The sequence below is a fragment of the Meriones unguiculatus genome, chromosome 8 (assembly GCF_030254825.1).
Source record: "Meriones unguiculatus strain TT.TT164.6M chromosome 8, Bangor_MerUng_6.1, whole genome shotgun sequence".
NCBI lineage: Eukaryota > Metazoa > Chordata > Mammalia > Rodentia > Muridae > Meriones > Meriones unguiculatus.
Genome location: NC_083356.1, coordinates 116,262,571 through 116,280,069, shown reverse-complemented (window position 1 = coordinate 116,280,069; position 17,499 = coordinate 116,262,571). Strand labels below are relative to the sequence as shown.

The 17,499-nt window shown below is 42.8% G+C and overlaps 1 protein-coding gene across 1 annotated transcript; it reads left to right on the top strand.

Annotated features, from left to right (window-relative positions):
* Positions 1-1,154: 1,154 nt before the first annotated feature.
* On the top strand, positions 1,155-16,616 carry Rbm45 (RNA binding motif protein 45). The gene is made up of 10 exons (XM_021649499.2): positions 1,155-1,558; positions 4,732-4,854; positions 5,574-5,700; positions 7,865-7,987; positions 8,806-8,991; positions 11,703-11,832; positions 11,995-12,079; positions 12,271-12,434; positions 13,213-13,412; positions 16,372-16,616. Exons 1-9 carry the CDS (start codon positions 1,259-1,261, stop codon positions 13,403-13,405), a joined length of 1,431 nt encoding a protein of 476 aa, XP_021505174.1. The 5' UTR covers positions 1,155-1,258; the 3' UTR covers positions 13,406-13,412; positions 16,372-16,616.
* The last annotated feature ends 883 nt before the right edge of the window (positions 16,617-17,499 follow it).

The following is a 17,499-nucleotide window of genomic DNA, read 5'->3' as shown; positions in this document are numbered from 1 at the left end:
CATCATGGTGGGAGGTGGCGGCAGGCAGGTGGGCAGAAATGGTGCTGGAGGAGCACCAGGAAGTTCAACATCCAGATCCAAAGACAACGGGAAAAGAAGGGGCTACGGGCCCTAGCCTTCTGAAACTCCCAAACTCACTGGAATGACACACTTCCTCCAACAAAGCCACACCTACTCCAAAAGGGCCATGCATCCTAATCCCTCTCAAGTAGCGACACTCTCTAATAACCAAGCATTCAAATGCATGAACCGACGGGGACCACTCCTATTCAAACCACCACAAACTCTGTCTGCAGGGACTCTTAATCAAGCTTATGGTCAAAATGGTGACAAAGAGTCCCTGCTTTCACCAAAACTGAAGAGAAACTCCCCCAGGTCTTCTACTTGAGTAGGCCCAACTTTCAGCTTTCTGACCTAGGGAAATCTAGTTTAGAGATGAATCCTGATAAACCAATTCTGTGGTAATTCTTTCCCTTGGTGTCTGACTGCTATCACTGTCTTAATACACTGGCCCGCCTGCCTCATGAATTCTCTGAGGCAGGTCTACCAAGAGTCCCTCTTATCACTGATCTTCAGTAATTTTTCACCTGCTAACTTTCATACTTGCCCCGATTGTAAATCTCCCCTTATCTTCCTGGAACCAAGTCCAGTCCCTTACTGCAAGACCCCACTGCAATGGTCCTTTTTACCTGTCACTACGAACCCTTAAGAGTCTGTCTATTTTCTTGGTTACTTTTTGGTTCGGTGCTTTTGTTGCCGCTTGTCTTCTTTTTCAGACAGGCTCTTGCCCAGAGGCTAGCCTCAAACTTACTGTTGTAGCCCCTGCGGCCGCACATGTAGCAAGCTGATTACAGACGTGTGTCGCCACATTTAAAAGTACACTATCTTTTAAAACGATGATGAGTAATCTTCTTGTAACAACACATTTCTTGGCTTAGAAGAAGCCAGAAGGCAGCTCTGGGAAGGCTTAAGCATCAGGAGGGCGGGTCTTTTAGCCACAGGGATAAAAATGGTTTGCACAAACCATTCTCTCTAGTCCTGTGGGACGTGAGACTTGAGCTTGCCCAGAGCCCGCCACGGCGCCAGGGGGCGCTGCAGACCGCCTCCCGGAAGCCGGCCTCCCTCGCTGAGGGCCCGCACCAGGCTCCCAGCTCCTCCACTTCCGGGAGCGGAGCCGCGGAGCGGTCGCTGCGGGCTGGGAAGCGGCTGGCGTGACCGAGCCGGCGGGACACCGAGCCGTGCTGCCGTGTGGAGCGCCATGGACGACACCGGCAGCTCCGCGGGCAGCGGAGGCTTCCGCCCGGGCGTGGACAGCCTGGATGAGCCGCCCAACAGCCGCATCTTCCTAGTGATCAGCAAGCACACGTCCGAGTCAGTGCTGCGGGAGCGCTTCTCGCCCTTCGGAGACATCCAGGACATCTGGGTGGTGCGGGACAAGCACACGAGGGAGTCCAAGGGCGTCGCCTTCGTCAAGTTCTCGCGCAGCTCGCAGGCCTGCCGGGCTATGGAGGAGATGCACGGGCAGTGCCTTGATCCCAATGACACCAAGCCCATCAAGGTGCGGGACTGGGGTGCCTGCGTCAGGGTGCATGAGGTAGACACGCCCAGGTTGGGGTGTCGGGTAGAGGCGCCCGGGGTCGAGGGGGCCCGCGCGGGGCGACGGCGGGGCGGGTTCGAGCCTCTCCCGCCCTTTTGCAGCATCGGGGGTGCTGTGTAACAGGTAGGAAAGGGGTTGGACTCTGCTCCCAGGCGGAAGCCGGCCGGCCGTGGGTCGGAGGTGGAGGAAAGGATCCCCAGTCTCTGGCCAAAGTAGCATCTTCTGCTGGAAACAGATTGGGCAGCCACAGCCGATGACAGCTCGGCCGTGGCTATCCCCGTAACTCAGTGGACCTACCGTCCATCCGCTCTCTCTATTTCGAGAACTTCTCTGACCCTCCTCTCTCGGACACTTTGACTAACCTTCCCAACTAGATAATTTAATTTTTTTTCTCATGTACTTTATTTTTACAAAGTTCGAAGGATCCCTAAGTAAAAAATACTACAGTACTATGCCAATAACCAGAAAAATCATCAAAGTAAAATTATTTTGTGGCAAGCCATGCTACATACCAGAAGGGGGCAAACCTAGAAAACGGGGCGGTGGTAGAGGGAGTTCTGGCTTTGGCTTTATAAGAATACCATTTACGAGTGTTCGTGGACTGTGGGTTGGAGTCTCTCCTGCCTCTCTGCTGCCCGAGGCTGTGTTATCAGAAAAGAAAGGAATTAAACTTAGTTAAGAACAAGGCGTGCACCAGGTGATTCATATGCCCTCTATAGACACAGTCCTTAATAGGAGATAGTAAACACTTTAGGCTCAAAACTTTAGAAACTTGTGTTCTGCTAGCACCTCTGTACTCGTTTAACCCGAGGTGTCTGTTTTTCTCTTGTATGTGCATTTTTTTGGAGCTTCTCTTGTACATTTCTTTGGATACTTCATTGCTGGTGTGTCGACTAGGTTAAGTTAGAGTAGGCCATTTCTACTAATGTCGGTAGTGCTTGACATATGAAAGGTATTACTAAAGAAGTGACTAAAACCAGATCACCTAGGGAAATGTCTCTAACTCTTCCTTATAAGTAGGGCCCTTAGCCTCCATAACAAGCTGCTTTCTGAGCAAAAGTAACAGCTTTCATTTCCCCGGATCCAGTGTTCTCTTTCTTCAACAAAAGTATGCAATGCCATGTGTCTGTTTGTTTGTTTTCTGTATTCAGTGTTCCTTAAGTTTCACACACACAAGACCTCATGGATCCTTGTGAATGACATGGTTGATGTCATTTCAAATTATAAAAAGGGGCATTATCCGTTAAGAGTATTATTGTTGTAGCTGTACAAACAAGTCTACAGCCTTAGTCACATTCCTCTGGAAAAATAAAAACCAAGGCAAATGAGAAACAAATATTGTGCTACAAAACAAAAGTAGATTCAGATTCACTTCCCTTAAAATGCTTTAATAAAATTAAACTTCCAATATTAGAAAAATAGAGTCTCCTGTGAATTCTCTGTGAATCTGTGTGTGAAAGTATTTGGATATTCACAGAAATGGATCAATGTGATTATGCTGCCCTTTTCTAAAATTTTAGTGTTACAAAGCAGTTAGCATGTGTCTAGACTTAACCCCAACTGAATGAATAATTACACTAAATATACATGCACTAACTACCTCAGGGAAGAGATTATCTCAGGGCATAGTGCCACATGCCTGTACTCCCTGCACCCAGGAAGCTCAGGCAAGAATCCTGTTCTTTGCAAAAGAAGATACTATAAAACAACAAAAATGCAACTAAGTAATGTTTACAAGAGAAATGCTTTAAAGATACTGTGTGGTAGAAAAAAAATTTAATTAATTTATTTTTTATTAATTACAATTTATTCACTTTGTGTTCCAACTGTAGCTCCCTCCCTTATCCCCTCCCAATCCCACCCTCTCTCCCTCATCTCCTCCCATGCCCCTCCCAGAGCAGAAAGACACACATGGTATATACTCACTTATAAGTGGATATTAGACATATAATATAGGATAATCATACTAAAATCTGTATACCTAAAGAAGCTAAGCAAGAAGGAGGACTCTGGGTAAGATGATGAATCCTCCCTCAGAAAAACAAATGGGATGAATGTCGGAAGAGGGAGAAAACAGAGAAAAGGACAGGAGCCTACCACTGAGGGCCTCTGAAAGACTCTACCCAGCAGGGTGTCAAAGCAGATGCTGAGACTCATAGCCAAACTTTGAGCAGAGTTCAGGGAATCTTATGAAAGAAAAAATTTAAAAGCTCTTATCATTGAAGACTGACTGTAATACATAGAATATTAATAGATAATTTCATAAAGATGAACTATAGCAACCCTGTGTGTCTGTGCAACCAGTAATAGAACTTTAAAATACATTCAGCATTTTGGGGTGAGAATTGCAGTCTCTGGGAATCAGAGCCATGGCTTCATAATGCTAGGCAAACTCTCTGTCATGGGGCTGCATCTCCCATCTGGGGTGTTACTGACAGACCTAGGAGAGAGACGAATTCACAATCTGATTTATGTACAGTCAGTATCTGATAAAAACAGGTACATAAGGAAAGATGTGACATTTTTATATCAAGAATAAAGCGGACCTTTGGTCAACACTGTCTAACCACAAGTTTGCATTCTTTTAGTGACCTGCTCTTGGTAGTCAAAAATGCAAATGTAAGCACTTGGGAGACAGAGGTAGGTGGATCTCTCTGAGTTCAAGTCCAGTCTGGCCTACATACAGAATTAAACTCTAGCCAAGGCTATGTAGTGAGACCCTGCCTCAAAACAAAAGAAAATGCAAAAGTAAAAATGTATTTGGAAAAAAAAAACCAAACAGATTGGTATCACAATTTTTTTTTAATCACTACAATAAAGTTTACTTTAGGGGGCTGAAGTGATGGCTCAGAGGTTAAGAGCTCTGGCTGCTCTTCCAGAGGTCCTAAATTTAATTCCAAGCAACCACATGGTGGCTCACCACCATCTATAATGAGATCTAGTGCCCTCTTCTGGCATGCAGGTGTACATGCAGACAGAACACTGTATACATAATAAATCTTAAAAAAAAAAAGATTACCTTAAAAATTCATAAGACTCTCCCATTGCGAGTTGTATGCCTGTAATATAAAGTAAATATACTTAAGGAATAAGGATACAGTTACCGTTATCCTGAGGGATTATATGTTTCTTAGGTTTTCATCGCCCAGTCCCGATCGTCGGGGAGTCACAGAGATGTTGAAGATGAAGAACTCACAAGAATCTTTGTCATGATACCAAAGTCCTATACAGAGGAGGACCTGCGGGAGAAATTTAAGGTGCTTGTGTTCCTACCAGAGCTCCATGTCCCACACTGTACGGTTACCAAGAACCGGACAGTAGCAGTGAGGGCGCATCATAAAACATAGGCTGAGAAAGGGAAGCGCAAGCCCGGGGTGTTTTCACCAAGACTGCACAGCTAGTGGGGGGTGGCGCCGAGGGGTGAGCCCACTGCCCCGGAGCCTGTCTCGGACCCTCACATTTCCGAGCGCTCCTCAGTTCTCGCTTCTCTGCAGAGCGAGCCGCAGGCCTGAGCTGGCCCGAGCCCGTGAGCTGGCTGATAATTGCCATGGCCAGCCTATTCACCAAGAGGCTATTCCTTGAAGTGCTTTTTGTCTTAAAACTCGCCTTCTACACCGGACACATTTAGGGGAAAGGATTGCAGCTCTGAGCTGCTAATCAGAGGAAATGACTTGTGAAGAGCATTTTAAATCTTTGTACCTGTTGAGCCGCAGAACCCCAGTTCCAGAGCCCCTGCGCCCCTCTGCTGAGCGAGGCCAGGCAGGCAAGTTCTTTCCCTCTGTGGCTTAGGCAAGGTGTTTCATTTCTGTGGGCTTAGCCTCATTACCTGTGAAATCAGCAGTATAGAGTAGGAGTGAAGCTTTGAAGGATTTGTTTGCATGCATGGCTTACAAATAAGTATAAATTTAAATTCTGAAATATCCTTTTCCATTGTGAATTTTGAATCCCCTAAGGCCATCTCTTTTAACTCTTGTAGGTATACGGAGATATCGAATATTGCAGCATCATTAAAAATAAAGTCACTGGAGAAAGTAAAGGTTTGGGCTACGTGCGATATTTAAAACCATCACAAGCTGCCCAAGCCATAGAAAACTGTGATAGAAGTAAGAACGGGCTTTTGTTTTGTTTTATGTTTTCTTTTGTGTGTGCTTGTTGTACCTACTTGTACATCTGCGTGCCATATGGCACAGTGCCTACAAGGGCCAGAGGAGAACACCAGATCCCCTGGAGCTGGAGTCACAGATGGTTGTGAGCCACCATGTGGGTGTTGGCGTGGAACCCAGGTCCTCCAGGAGAGCAACAAGTGGTTTTGGTTTTTTAAGACAGGGTCGCTCTGTATAGCTCTGGCTGCCCTGGACTCCCTTTGTAGACCAGGCCTGCCTCTGCCTCCCTGAATGCTGGGATTAAAGGCATGCCCCACCACTCCCAGCTGCTAAAAGGCCTTTTTAAAAACAATTCTTGTTATTATGAATAACAGTCTACTACTGGGTTTTTGCTATGATCATGTAAGCAGTGGGCATTTCTGTATGATTCAAGGCCGAAAACGTTTTGGACTGCTGAATCAGACATGCACTGACACCATCATGAGAAATACGTCTGACTGAGTAGATGAGGTGGCAAGCACAGGGCGTAATTGACTTGCTATTTGGATAGGTTTGGAGCTGTAAGAAATATTTTGTAATTTAAAGTATTAAAAATTGATTTGCCCTTTTTGGTTTTTAAAGATTTTTTTTCTTAAGACAGTCTTACTGTGTAGCCCAGCCTGGACTTGAACTTATGATCCTCAAGCCTTGGTCTCCTAAGTGTCTGCTTTACAGAGATGTACCACCATGCCTGACAAATGCTATCCTTTCTATTTGTTCCTATTTGACCTAAGCCCTAACCAGGATTTAATACATATCAAACATACAAGTTAAGGATAGGGTTGGTAAGATTTGCTGTCACCGATAATTAATTTGAAGCTATAGTTACAAATTATTGGATATTTTGACATTACACAAAAAGTTGACTGTGGTAAATAAGAGGTATAATACATTGCTGGGCTTTAGATTGTTAAAGAAAAATCTATACAGTTAACAGTTGGTGTTGATCAGTAGAATTCTTAGGTGCCTCTAATGTCCACACCACAATTTTCTTCTTAGGTCCTTCTAAATTTCTCAGTCTTAATTGCTTCCTATGGTATGTGTATTAGAATGCTAAGACAAAGATATACGTGAAGTACCTGGTAACCCTGGCATTTAAATTTTTATATCTCTATTGGCTATCTAAGACCTAGAAAGTAACGACTAGAAGAATATTTTTAAAGACTGAAAAGAAGTGTACCTTGTTTTCCACCTCCCAACCCTCGTGCAGTCATAGCTCCATCATAAAGACGGAAAGAGCCCAAACCAGCTGCTTTATCCTCCTTACAGTTGTTGAGTAATAGGAATGCTATGAACCCGTGCAATATACCTATGTTCTCATCATGTGGATAAGCATTTTGTTTTAGAGGCTTTGTGGGGACTTCCCGTTTTGTGTAGAGGCTTGGGGAGGGTGCCTGTGGGGGCCAGAGGCTAGCTTGTCCCCCTTGGTTTTGGGGGGTTCTTCCTGAACCTGGAACAGTTGACTAGCCTGGTCTCCTGTCTACCTCCCCATGGCTGGAATTATAGGCATGCGTGACCTCACCTGGCTTTATTTGTGGGTGTTGGGATCTGCATTCAGATCTCCATGCTTGCCTGCCGAGCTCTTGCCTAACCATCTCTCCATAGCCCTGTTCCCACCTTTTGAAGCTAATCCTGAGACCCCTGAGTAAGAACCCTTGGTTGAGAACAAGGAGATCAGTTAGAGTTTTTGTGATTAACTGAAGGTGTAACGTAACACCAGGCAGAGAAGTTAGTGTGCAGGGTAACATGCTAAGCACATATAAAGGAAGCATGGCAGTCAGTTAAATGTGAAGGTGCCCAGTGGGGCTTTGCCAAGCAGACTGGGCAAATGGGCAGTGCCATCTTTTGGAAGAATGGCACAGCATTGAGGACCTTCCTTGTCTATACTGACCTCTGCTTGGGGTTCTTATTTTGTTCTTGTCATTTTTTTGTTTTATTTGTTTGTTTGCTTGTTTTCTCATTTACTTTTTTCCTTTGCCATGAAACAAAGAAATAGATCTGATGGAGATGGCCACCGTGTTGATTCAACCTTGTATAATATATTTCTAAAACTAGGTCAGACCCGCAAAATCAAATACATTAAATTTGTTAGGAAGCTTGAAAATTCATGGATTCTCATTTTCAGGTTTCAGAGCACTCTTGGCTGAGCCTAAGAATAAAGTGTCAGAGTCCCCAGAACAGGATTATTACAGTAGCATGAGGCAGGAGCCCTTGGGGAATGAACCTAGAGCGACCCTGTTTCCCTTTGGTGAGTGAGCTGCCTTTACCTCTTTATACTGGTAGCATGTTTGATGTATGTGATCTAATTTCATTTTCAACCTGAAAATCTTACCTACTGAATGAAAATCTTGTATGTTGTTGAGAAGTTGATCAGTACTTTAATATCCTTAATACTTATGCTTATTTTGTTTAACTTTATTTCCAATATAGATTTCTCTGGGTAGCTACACATTATCTACATACCAACATGTACTACTGCTGTGTGTGTGTGTGTGTGTGTGTAATTTTGCTTTTGTGCAACCAATCAAAAGTATGAAAATTTTATACAGATATCCCTTTACTATGCGACTTTAAAGTTTGGTTTACAGGAAGGAGAATAGTAAAAGTAAAAGCTGGAAAAGGGTAGGGGGTGATGAAATCAAGGTCCCTGGATGTCAGTGGAATAACTTTTCAGATGAAACGCTTGCCATATTCCACAGTTGTATATACCAGCCTCCTTCCTCTGGGATTTAACTAGACATTCCTGTAGTAGTTCTGTTGACGTGAGGAAGTGGGTGAGGCTGTCTGTTCTCTCAGCACTGGTTCTCTATGGTGTAGAATACTACAATGCTACATAACAGGGGGATAGGCGTGACCAAAATGCATTGCCTACGTGAATGAAATTCTCAAAGGATAAATTAAAACTATGTTTTAAAAAAGGATACTACAGAATGCAGTGTCTTTGTCCAGTAAAATACATTTCAAATATCTTTGTGCAAAATGGTTACATGAATTTTTCATATGTAGAAATTAATGATTTACTTTTATATGTGTGATTCTGTATTGTGTGTATGTGTGTGTATGTAGCTGGAGAACAACAATCTGAATTTTCAAGTTTTGACAAGAATGATAGCAGAGACCTGGAGGCTATCTCCAAACGCCTGTCTGTCACGTCAAGGGTCCCCTTCACAGAGGAGCAGCTCTTCAGCATTTTTGACATCGTCCCAGGCCTGGAGTACTGTGAGGTTCACCGAGACCCTTTCTCAAATTATGGTAAAATGATGTTCTGCTGCTGTTAAGCTTACAGTGTTCTTTAAAGCGGTGTTGTCCATGACACATTTTTATACGTTTATGTTGCAGGGAGTTTCTATTTTTTCTGGTGTGTTTTCACATTCTTTTTTATTAATGTACATATGTTTATTGTACAGTGATCATTTTCCCAATTGTTTAGGTATATCATATACTTTACATATCATATACATTACTACCTATTACCCTCTCCTGGGCCCTCATTTTTTTCCTGCTTTATTTAAAATCCAACAATACCTCAAATAAATCTCCCAGAATGTATCTCTTTTTTTATTTTTTTATTTTTTTATTCATACAGTATTCTGCCTCTATGTGTGCCTGAGCATCAGAAGAGAGCACCAGATCTTATTATAGATGGTTATGAGCCACCATGTGGTTTCTGGGAATTGAACTCAGGACCTTTGGGAAGAGCAGCCAGTGCTCTTAACCTCTGAGCCATTTCTCCAGCCCAGAATGTATCTTTTTTATAAAAGTCATTCACTGTAAAAATATTTTAAGTCCCACAAAATACAGGATTTTCTATTTCCCCATTTACAATAACAGTGCCTCCGGCTAGGGTCTGTTTTGCTCTTTGAATTATAGCAAATTCAAAATGATAGCTAACAAAGTTATAAAATTCTTAAGGTTTCCTCCTCGCACATCTCCAAGTCTCTTCTTCTGTAACTCCCCTGCCTCCTCGGTGTTCTGCATCTCTGTGTTCATTCTTGGATTTGCAGTAGAAGCAGCAGGTTGTAGTTATCACAAGGCATTCCCCACAGGCATGTCAACAGGCAGTGTGACCCAGGCAGCGCTTCAGCTGAAGTTCCCAGTGGATCTAGGCTATGTCAGGTTGACAGTTAAAACCAGTCAGAAATAGTCCCTGTTCCCCTTACTAGGGTACTCACTTGGATACTGAGCTACCGTGGGCTACATCCAAGCAGGGGTTCTAGGTTATATCCATACATAGTCCTTTTGTGAGAAACAGTCTCACAAAAGACCCCTGTGCCCAGATATATTTGGTCCTGGTGGAGCTCCTGTCCTCTCTAGGTCATACTAACAGGGAACAGGGACTATTTCTGACATGAACTCAATGGCTGGCTCTTTGACCTCCTCCACCCCCACCTAGCCCTGCTAGGCCACAGAGGAGGACTTTGCAGCCAGGCCTGAAGATAACTGGTAAGTTAGGGTCAGATGAAAGGGAAGGAAGTCCTCCCCTATCAGTGGACTTGGAAAGGGGTAGGGAGAAGATGAGGGAGGGAGGGTGGGAATGGGAGGGAATGAGGGAGCGGGATACAGCTGGGATACAACGTTAATAAACTGTAACTAGTATTAAAAAAAATAAAAATTTATAAAAAAAAATTAAAATAAAATAAAACCAGTCAGCTATAGCTTGGTGTCACACACCTTTAATCCTAGTGCGTGGGGAGCAGAGGCAGGTGGGTTTCTGTGAGTTCCAGGCTACAAAATGAGGTCTACAAAGTGAGCTCCAGGACAGCCAGGGCTACACACAGAGAAATCCTACCTCGAAAAAACAAAAACCCAACCAAACAAACAAACCAAATCAGTTCATTTGGTCTACAGAGGAAAATGATGGTGTATTTTTCTCCAAAGTGGTTATATTACAGATGGGTCATGAAAACCTTTTGGTTGTGTCACAGCTCCTGAGCTCTAGGATAGACCTTTCCCTTCCTTCAGCATTGCTCTCTTCACTGAAATTCTTCCCCAGAGCTGAAATCTCCTCAAAGGACTTTGAAATTGGCAGCTTTTCTGTTTTCGTATGTGCCACTGTCCTCCACTGAGTCAACTAGCTCGCTATAGACTTTATCCCTCACGAATTCTCATTGTTTTCTGCTCAACAGAATAGGAAAATCTCTCCTTTTTTTTCTTTTTTGTTTTGTTTTGTTTTTGTTTGGTTTTGGTTTTGGGGCACAGGGTATATCTCTGTGTAGCCCTGGCTATGCTGGACTCTTTGTGGACCAGGCTAGCCTCAACTCACAGAGATCTGCCTGGGATTACAGGTGTGTGTCACTGTGCCCTTGGAAAAACTCTTAATTTCAAAGAGTTAAGGATTTTGGGTTTTCTGTATGTGTTATTATAAGAAAATTTAAGCTGGGTCTGGTGGTGAGTGCCTGTGATTTCAGTCCTCTTTGGAGGCAGGGGCAATGGGATCGTAAGTTAAAGGCCAATGGCCCAGGCTAGCAAGTTCCTGCTAAGAAAAGAACTTAAAAAAAAAAATCTTAAAATGCAACTCATTAGACAGAATATATGTTGATACTACAATTTCTTAAAGTACTGTTTCTATTTTTCTAAAATCTGACTTACACTTCACTGTAAGTGTTACATGCATGTTTAACAGAAATTTGTTCTCTGATACCTTTGATTTTATACTTACTAGTTGTATCATAATCAAAGTTCTGTATTTTTCACCTTTGAAATACATTGTAACTGGGGCTGGAGAGATGGCTCAATGGTTAGGTTAAGAGCATTGGCTGCTCTTCCAGAGGACCTGGGTTCAATTTCCAGAACACACATGCTAGCTTATACCTGTCTATAGCTCCAGTTCCAGAGTATCTGACACCCTTACACAGTCATACATACAGGCAAAATCGCAATGAATGTAAAATTAAAGAAAGAAATACATTCTAACTTAAGCCTTCGAGGTGCCATCTGCTGCCTTTGCCATCTCTCTATTTTAGGTCACGGCGTGGTTCAGTATTCTAACGCAGCATCAGCTATTTATGCAAAGTACAAATTGCATGGATTCCAGTACCCCCCTGGGAATCGGATAGGAGTTTCCTTCCTGGATGACGGGAGCAATTCGGCAGAGTGAGTGCGATCCAGGAATGTCCAAGCCAAGCTGGTGGACGTGACTGTGGCTTGAAGGGTAGAATAAACAGTTAACCTCAGGGGAGGAGGTCACACCAAACAAATGCTATTAAGATGCTGAGTATGTCTAGCTTAATGTGAATTGTTGGTTGTTGTTTCCAGCCTCATCAGAAAAATGGCCACACAGATGGTGGTGTCACAGCTGGCCTCAATGGTGTGGAGTGGCCCAAGCCAGCAGCAGCTTCTGGTAAGTAGGTAAGCATGTGACCTCTAGTGCAGTCAGCAAATCAAGTGACGTGCTTGTTACTGAAGAAAGAAGGCTGCCAGAGCTACCGTAAATGCCCACGTAGGCGCCATGACACTCATCCTTCGCTTTTGGCCCCAAAGCCCTGAAGAGCAATTTTTCTTTTTTTCCCTTTGTGCCTGGCTCTTCCACAGCAATTTGGAGGAAGTTCTGGGTCACAGTTGCCTCAAATCCAGACAGATGTTGTACTTCCATCGTGCAAAAAGAAAGCCCCTCCTGAAACTCCTGTGAAAGAAAGACTGTTTGTCGTGTTTAACCCTCATCCTTTGCCATTAGACGTGTTGGAGGATATATTCTGGTAAGATTCAGCTGTCCAAGGCTGCAGGTCGGTAGTTAGAAGCAAGCACACTCGGTGCAGGTAGACGAGGAACCTCCATTCTCGTGCTGCTGCTCCTGAGGTGCCTGTTCCTGATCTTCACAGTTTATGATTTCTCTGTCAGGCACATAACCTCTGCATAGAATTTCCTGCTTTTTACTTATTTTTTTAAGACTTAAGACATACAGGATGGTTTTAAAAAGCTGCAGGTGTAGAATGGACAGCTCACTTGTCTTTTGGGAGAAGATTCATTTGCATAGACCTGTTCTTTTCATGTAATAATGCAGTTGAACAGTGTTTACTAAATATCTTACATTTTGGCAGCACTTGGTTGGACCTTGAAGATTATGTCATGTAGAGCAAATCACTTATTTATAAGGGATGATGTGTAATAAGTATATAAGGCCAGGGGAAGGCCTTACCCATTTCTGTATCTTAATATTATTAACTTCATAGCCACCCTAGCTTTTTATAGCTCTAGCTTTTTTTAGACATTTTCCTTTCATCTTCCAAAACTGTGTGTGAGTTAAGCTAATAGGAAGCTTGTTAAAGATCCACCCAAGCCAGGTGTGGTGGCCGCCACCTTTAATGCCAGCGCTCTGGAGGCAGAGGCAGGAGGACCGCTGTGAGTCCGAAGCCAGCCAGGTCTATAGAGTGAGTCCAGGCTAGGCGCTGGCAGCAAGCGGTGCTACACGGTATCGGGAGGGTCAGGTTCAGAGCTTGGAGATAGCCCTCGTCTGTCTCTTACACTTTGTCGCAGTCGTTTTGGGAACCTGATTGAAGTCTACCTCGTGTCGGGGAAGAATGTGGGCTATGTCAAGTACTCAGACAGAATGAGTGCCGGTGACGCCATCACAGCCCTGCACGGCAAAATCCTGAACGGCGTCAGACTTAAAGTCATGCTGGCAGACTCCCCGAGAGAAGAGGCCAAGAAGAGGCAGAGAACGTACTGAGCCCCAGGTGAGTGCTCCTCGCCCCGTAGAGAAGGAGTGTGACGAGGGATAGCTGCACGCACTTCACTTGGGAGCTTCTCTTTTGGGGACTTTAGAAGCTACTTAAAACCATGTTGGCTTAAAACTCTATTAATAAAGCCGAGGTCTTTTTGCAATATATTTTTTTAAATTTAAAATTGTTTAAACCCAGGGCTGGAAAGGTGGATTACCAGTTAAGGGTGCGTGCTTCTCTTCCAGCGGACCCACATTAGGCTGCTTATAGCCACCTGGATTACCTAATGCTCTAAGACAGTGTTTTTCAACCTATGGCTTGAGACCCTTTGGAGATCGAAGGATCTTTTCATGGGGGTTGGCTAAGACCATTGGGAAATGTTTACATTATGATTCATAACATTAGCAAAATTACAGTTCCTAAGTATCAAGGAAAATGGTTGAGGGTCACCACAACATGAGGTACTGTATTAAAGCGTCACAGCATTAGGAGGGTTGAGAATGACTGTTCTAGGACACTCGATGCTCTCTTCTGAACTCTGTGAAGACATAGAGTCATACACACACACATACCCACAGACAGACACACAGACACATACATACATGCACATAAATAATGAAATGTCCTTAAAAATTAATCTTTTGACATTTTACTAATGAAAAAGAGTATGAAATAAGTATTTTTGGACCTTTTAACCCTAAATATTGGTGTCTTCACAAACTCATACTTAGGAGTTTGAACTTTAAAAGTATACATTCAGAAAATATTTTCATGTGCATCTACATATTTTTAAAGAACTTTGACCATTTGCTAACCCCCCTCTTTTTTAATCAGTACTGACATGACATATGAGTTCCTTTTTCTAATGATTAATTTTCACAACTCAGCCTTTTTCTGTAATGGGTTACATCTGTGACTTAAGGGAGACATCACCTTTAGATTGCTTTACTCTAATGAATTCTGAGTTTCAGAGGCAGTTCGTTTCCTGTTTCCTACACTCACCACCCTCCCAGCCCTGCCCCATGCCAGGTACGTGCAGCTCTGACACTGCTGTGCACTAGTGACTGAGAACTAATCACCGTGGCCTCACTGTGGAAGACGCTGCTTCCAGAGCAGAGCTAGTCACTAGTTCCTTCTTCAGACAAGACAGGAGGCACTGAAAACTGCCTGCTGGCCCCACTAGGAATAGTACTGTCAAAATATTTTTAATGACAAAATCCATACATTACACTAAAGAGTTGGCCATTTAGCTCTAAAAATAGTCAGTTACCAGTGAAAGAGGATTAGCAAGCAAATTTTTTTATTTACTAATAAAATGTTAATAATTTAGTTTTGTTTAAATGAACAGGTCTTTAAAATAGTCTTCAGAAATCACACTTAAGCCTTGTGCCTAAATATTTTAGAAAGTACTGCTTTTGTTTATGGAATCTTTGCCCTTTAAAAAGGGCAGTATTACTGACTTTCTAGTATAGGAAGGTATACAAAGTACTCTTGTGGTTGAGCTGTAACTAGTGATCATTTGCCTTTTAAAGGGAATTACTGGCTTATAATCTCAGCACTCAGGAGACTGGAGCAGAAATACTGAGTGTGAGGTTACTGTGGATATGTAGGGATAGCTTTAGAGAGAGTATGAATGAGAATGAAATCTGGACTAGGCACGCCTCTAGTAATTAAAGTTGTATAGATCCATTCACTGCTCAGAGGCCTGGTGTTTTTGCTAGGTTCACTGTGAGGCATTGAGACAGCAGAATTTCTGATGAAATGAAAGAAAAGCTTTATACATGTGAGCTGCCACTCTCATAGTTATGGCTTTAGTGGAGCCTTTCATCTCATCTCACCATCTCATCCAAACGATAAGAAAGTAAAAGCTTAAGGGTGAAAAACAAAACATAACAAACAGACAAACAAGGAATGGTGCAGACATAGCTCCCAGCCACCAGGTCCTGTGAGAGCCACACTTTACAACACGTCAGCTTCACCTTCGCAGTGATGTGCATTCATCTGGCTTCCTAGGTAAGGAATCAGTTTTCAGCATGACTAGCCATCCAAGTATGAATCTGTCCTTTTCCCATTATTGAATTTTGGTGCACATTCAGGGCAGAGATAAAAAGGGGTTATATTACTTGAAAATGGTGGCTTGGTTAGGATAGAAATAGCTATAATTTGGATAGTTTCTAATTGCACCATGGCATTTATTTTTGTTACTCATCCTCTTTTTATCATGAATAACATAGTGAAATTTTCTACCTTTGGAGTACATTAGTATAAATAAATACCAATTAATAATTATAAATAAATAATTATATTAGCCAGGTTTGGTGGCCTGAACCTGTAGTTTGAATTCTTGGGAGACTGAGGCAGAACAATCATAGAAACTCCAGAGCTCAAGGCTAGCCTGGAAGATATAGTCAGACCCCGTCTGAGTACATGAATTATCTTTTTGTAAGATTCAACATGGCAGTATGAGAGAGCCCACATTGTACATGATTGTGACCGGGAGGCGTGTCTTTGGTGTGGTTGGTGCACTTGTTCCTCTAGCTTCAGGAGGACATAACAGCTCCTGCATGCTGCTTGCTTTAGTCTCTGAGGAATATGCTTGGGACTAAATGAGCCTTGCCTACGAAGTAAAAAACTGGTCTAAGAGTCAATGTTGAAAGTAGTTGACTTCTATTTTGAGATGAGTCTTGTGTTGATAATATATTTCTCTTTGTATTTGAGGAAAATAGAAACTTTAATATTTCAGAGCATCTGGTTTTAAGTTACTTCACAGAATTTTCCCTCTAGAAATTTACTGCCTGCTGGCATCAACCCTCAAAGTAAGTTTGGTTTTGTTTACTTAGAGGCATTTATGGTTAAACAGATCAGACTGGCTATAGTGGAGTTAAAGAATTCCTGACACTTTGGGACTACTAAATACAAGAGCTATTCCCTTTCAGGTGATGATTTTCATACTTGTATTGTGTTCTTTCTACAGAACAAAGACTAACTAATGACGTAGTCCTCAGCTGACTGACTGAAAAGTGTGACTGGACGAACTCCCTGTGGACAGTTGACAGCTTTTCCCCCCTTTTTTCACATATCTGATAGTCTACACACCATTGCTTGTTTGGGATTGCTGACATGTATTTTATCTGACTGTGATGGTAAAACTACCATAGTAGCTGTTTCCCAGAACAAAATGTTGTTGTGTATAGCAGAAATAAAGCTTCCTTAGAGAAATATGTTGTCATGTATAGCAGAAATAAAGTTTGCGTCGCTTAACTAAATCATGACTTATTTATGTGAAAGACAAGAAGGAAAAAAATAGGGCTGGAGAGATGGTGCAGAGGTAAAGAGCACTGTCTGCTCTTCCAGAGGTCCTGAGTACAATCCCCACGGAGTACTCCCACTGAGTACACCCACACGGAGGCTCACCACCATCTATAACAAGATCTGGTGCTCTCTTCTGGTGTGGAGGCACACATGCAGACGAACACTGTATACATAACAATTAAACAGATCTTTAAAAAAGAAAAAATAGTAATAGTTGATGCTTAGAATTTAAGTAAGTGGCATGTTTCCTTGACTTTTAGGGGCATGTCTTCCCATTTTAACATCTGGGTCAGTAGAAATTTGTCAGTTGTATGATGCAGTGTGATTGACGGTCTTTTCCCTGTGCAACATGGAATAAAGGTGGTTCTTTCAGCCACTTGCATCTCAGTCAGTGTAACAAGCTTCGCCCTCACTCCACACAGTGTCACTGTAGACTCTGAGGACACAAGCCTGAGATGTTTCAGTAGCAGGGGGCACAGCGCCTGTATATTTACTGCTACACCAAAATTTGTTGATACTTTGTGACGAATTTTTAAGATTGGCAAGTGTCAATGATTTCAAAACCTAGAGTGTGTGTGTGTGTGTGTGTTTGTTTGTTTTAGATGGGGTGTCATCTGTCATATAATACAGGCTGACCTGGAACCCTGATCCTCCCGCCTTTGCCTTCCAAGTGCTAGGATTATAGGTCTAGGCTACCACACCTGACTTAAATTTAACTAATATCGGTTGATTTTTTTTTTATATATAAACATAGAGACATAATGGTGACTCCAAAATATGATATGTGAGC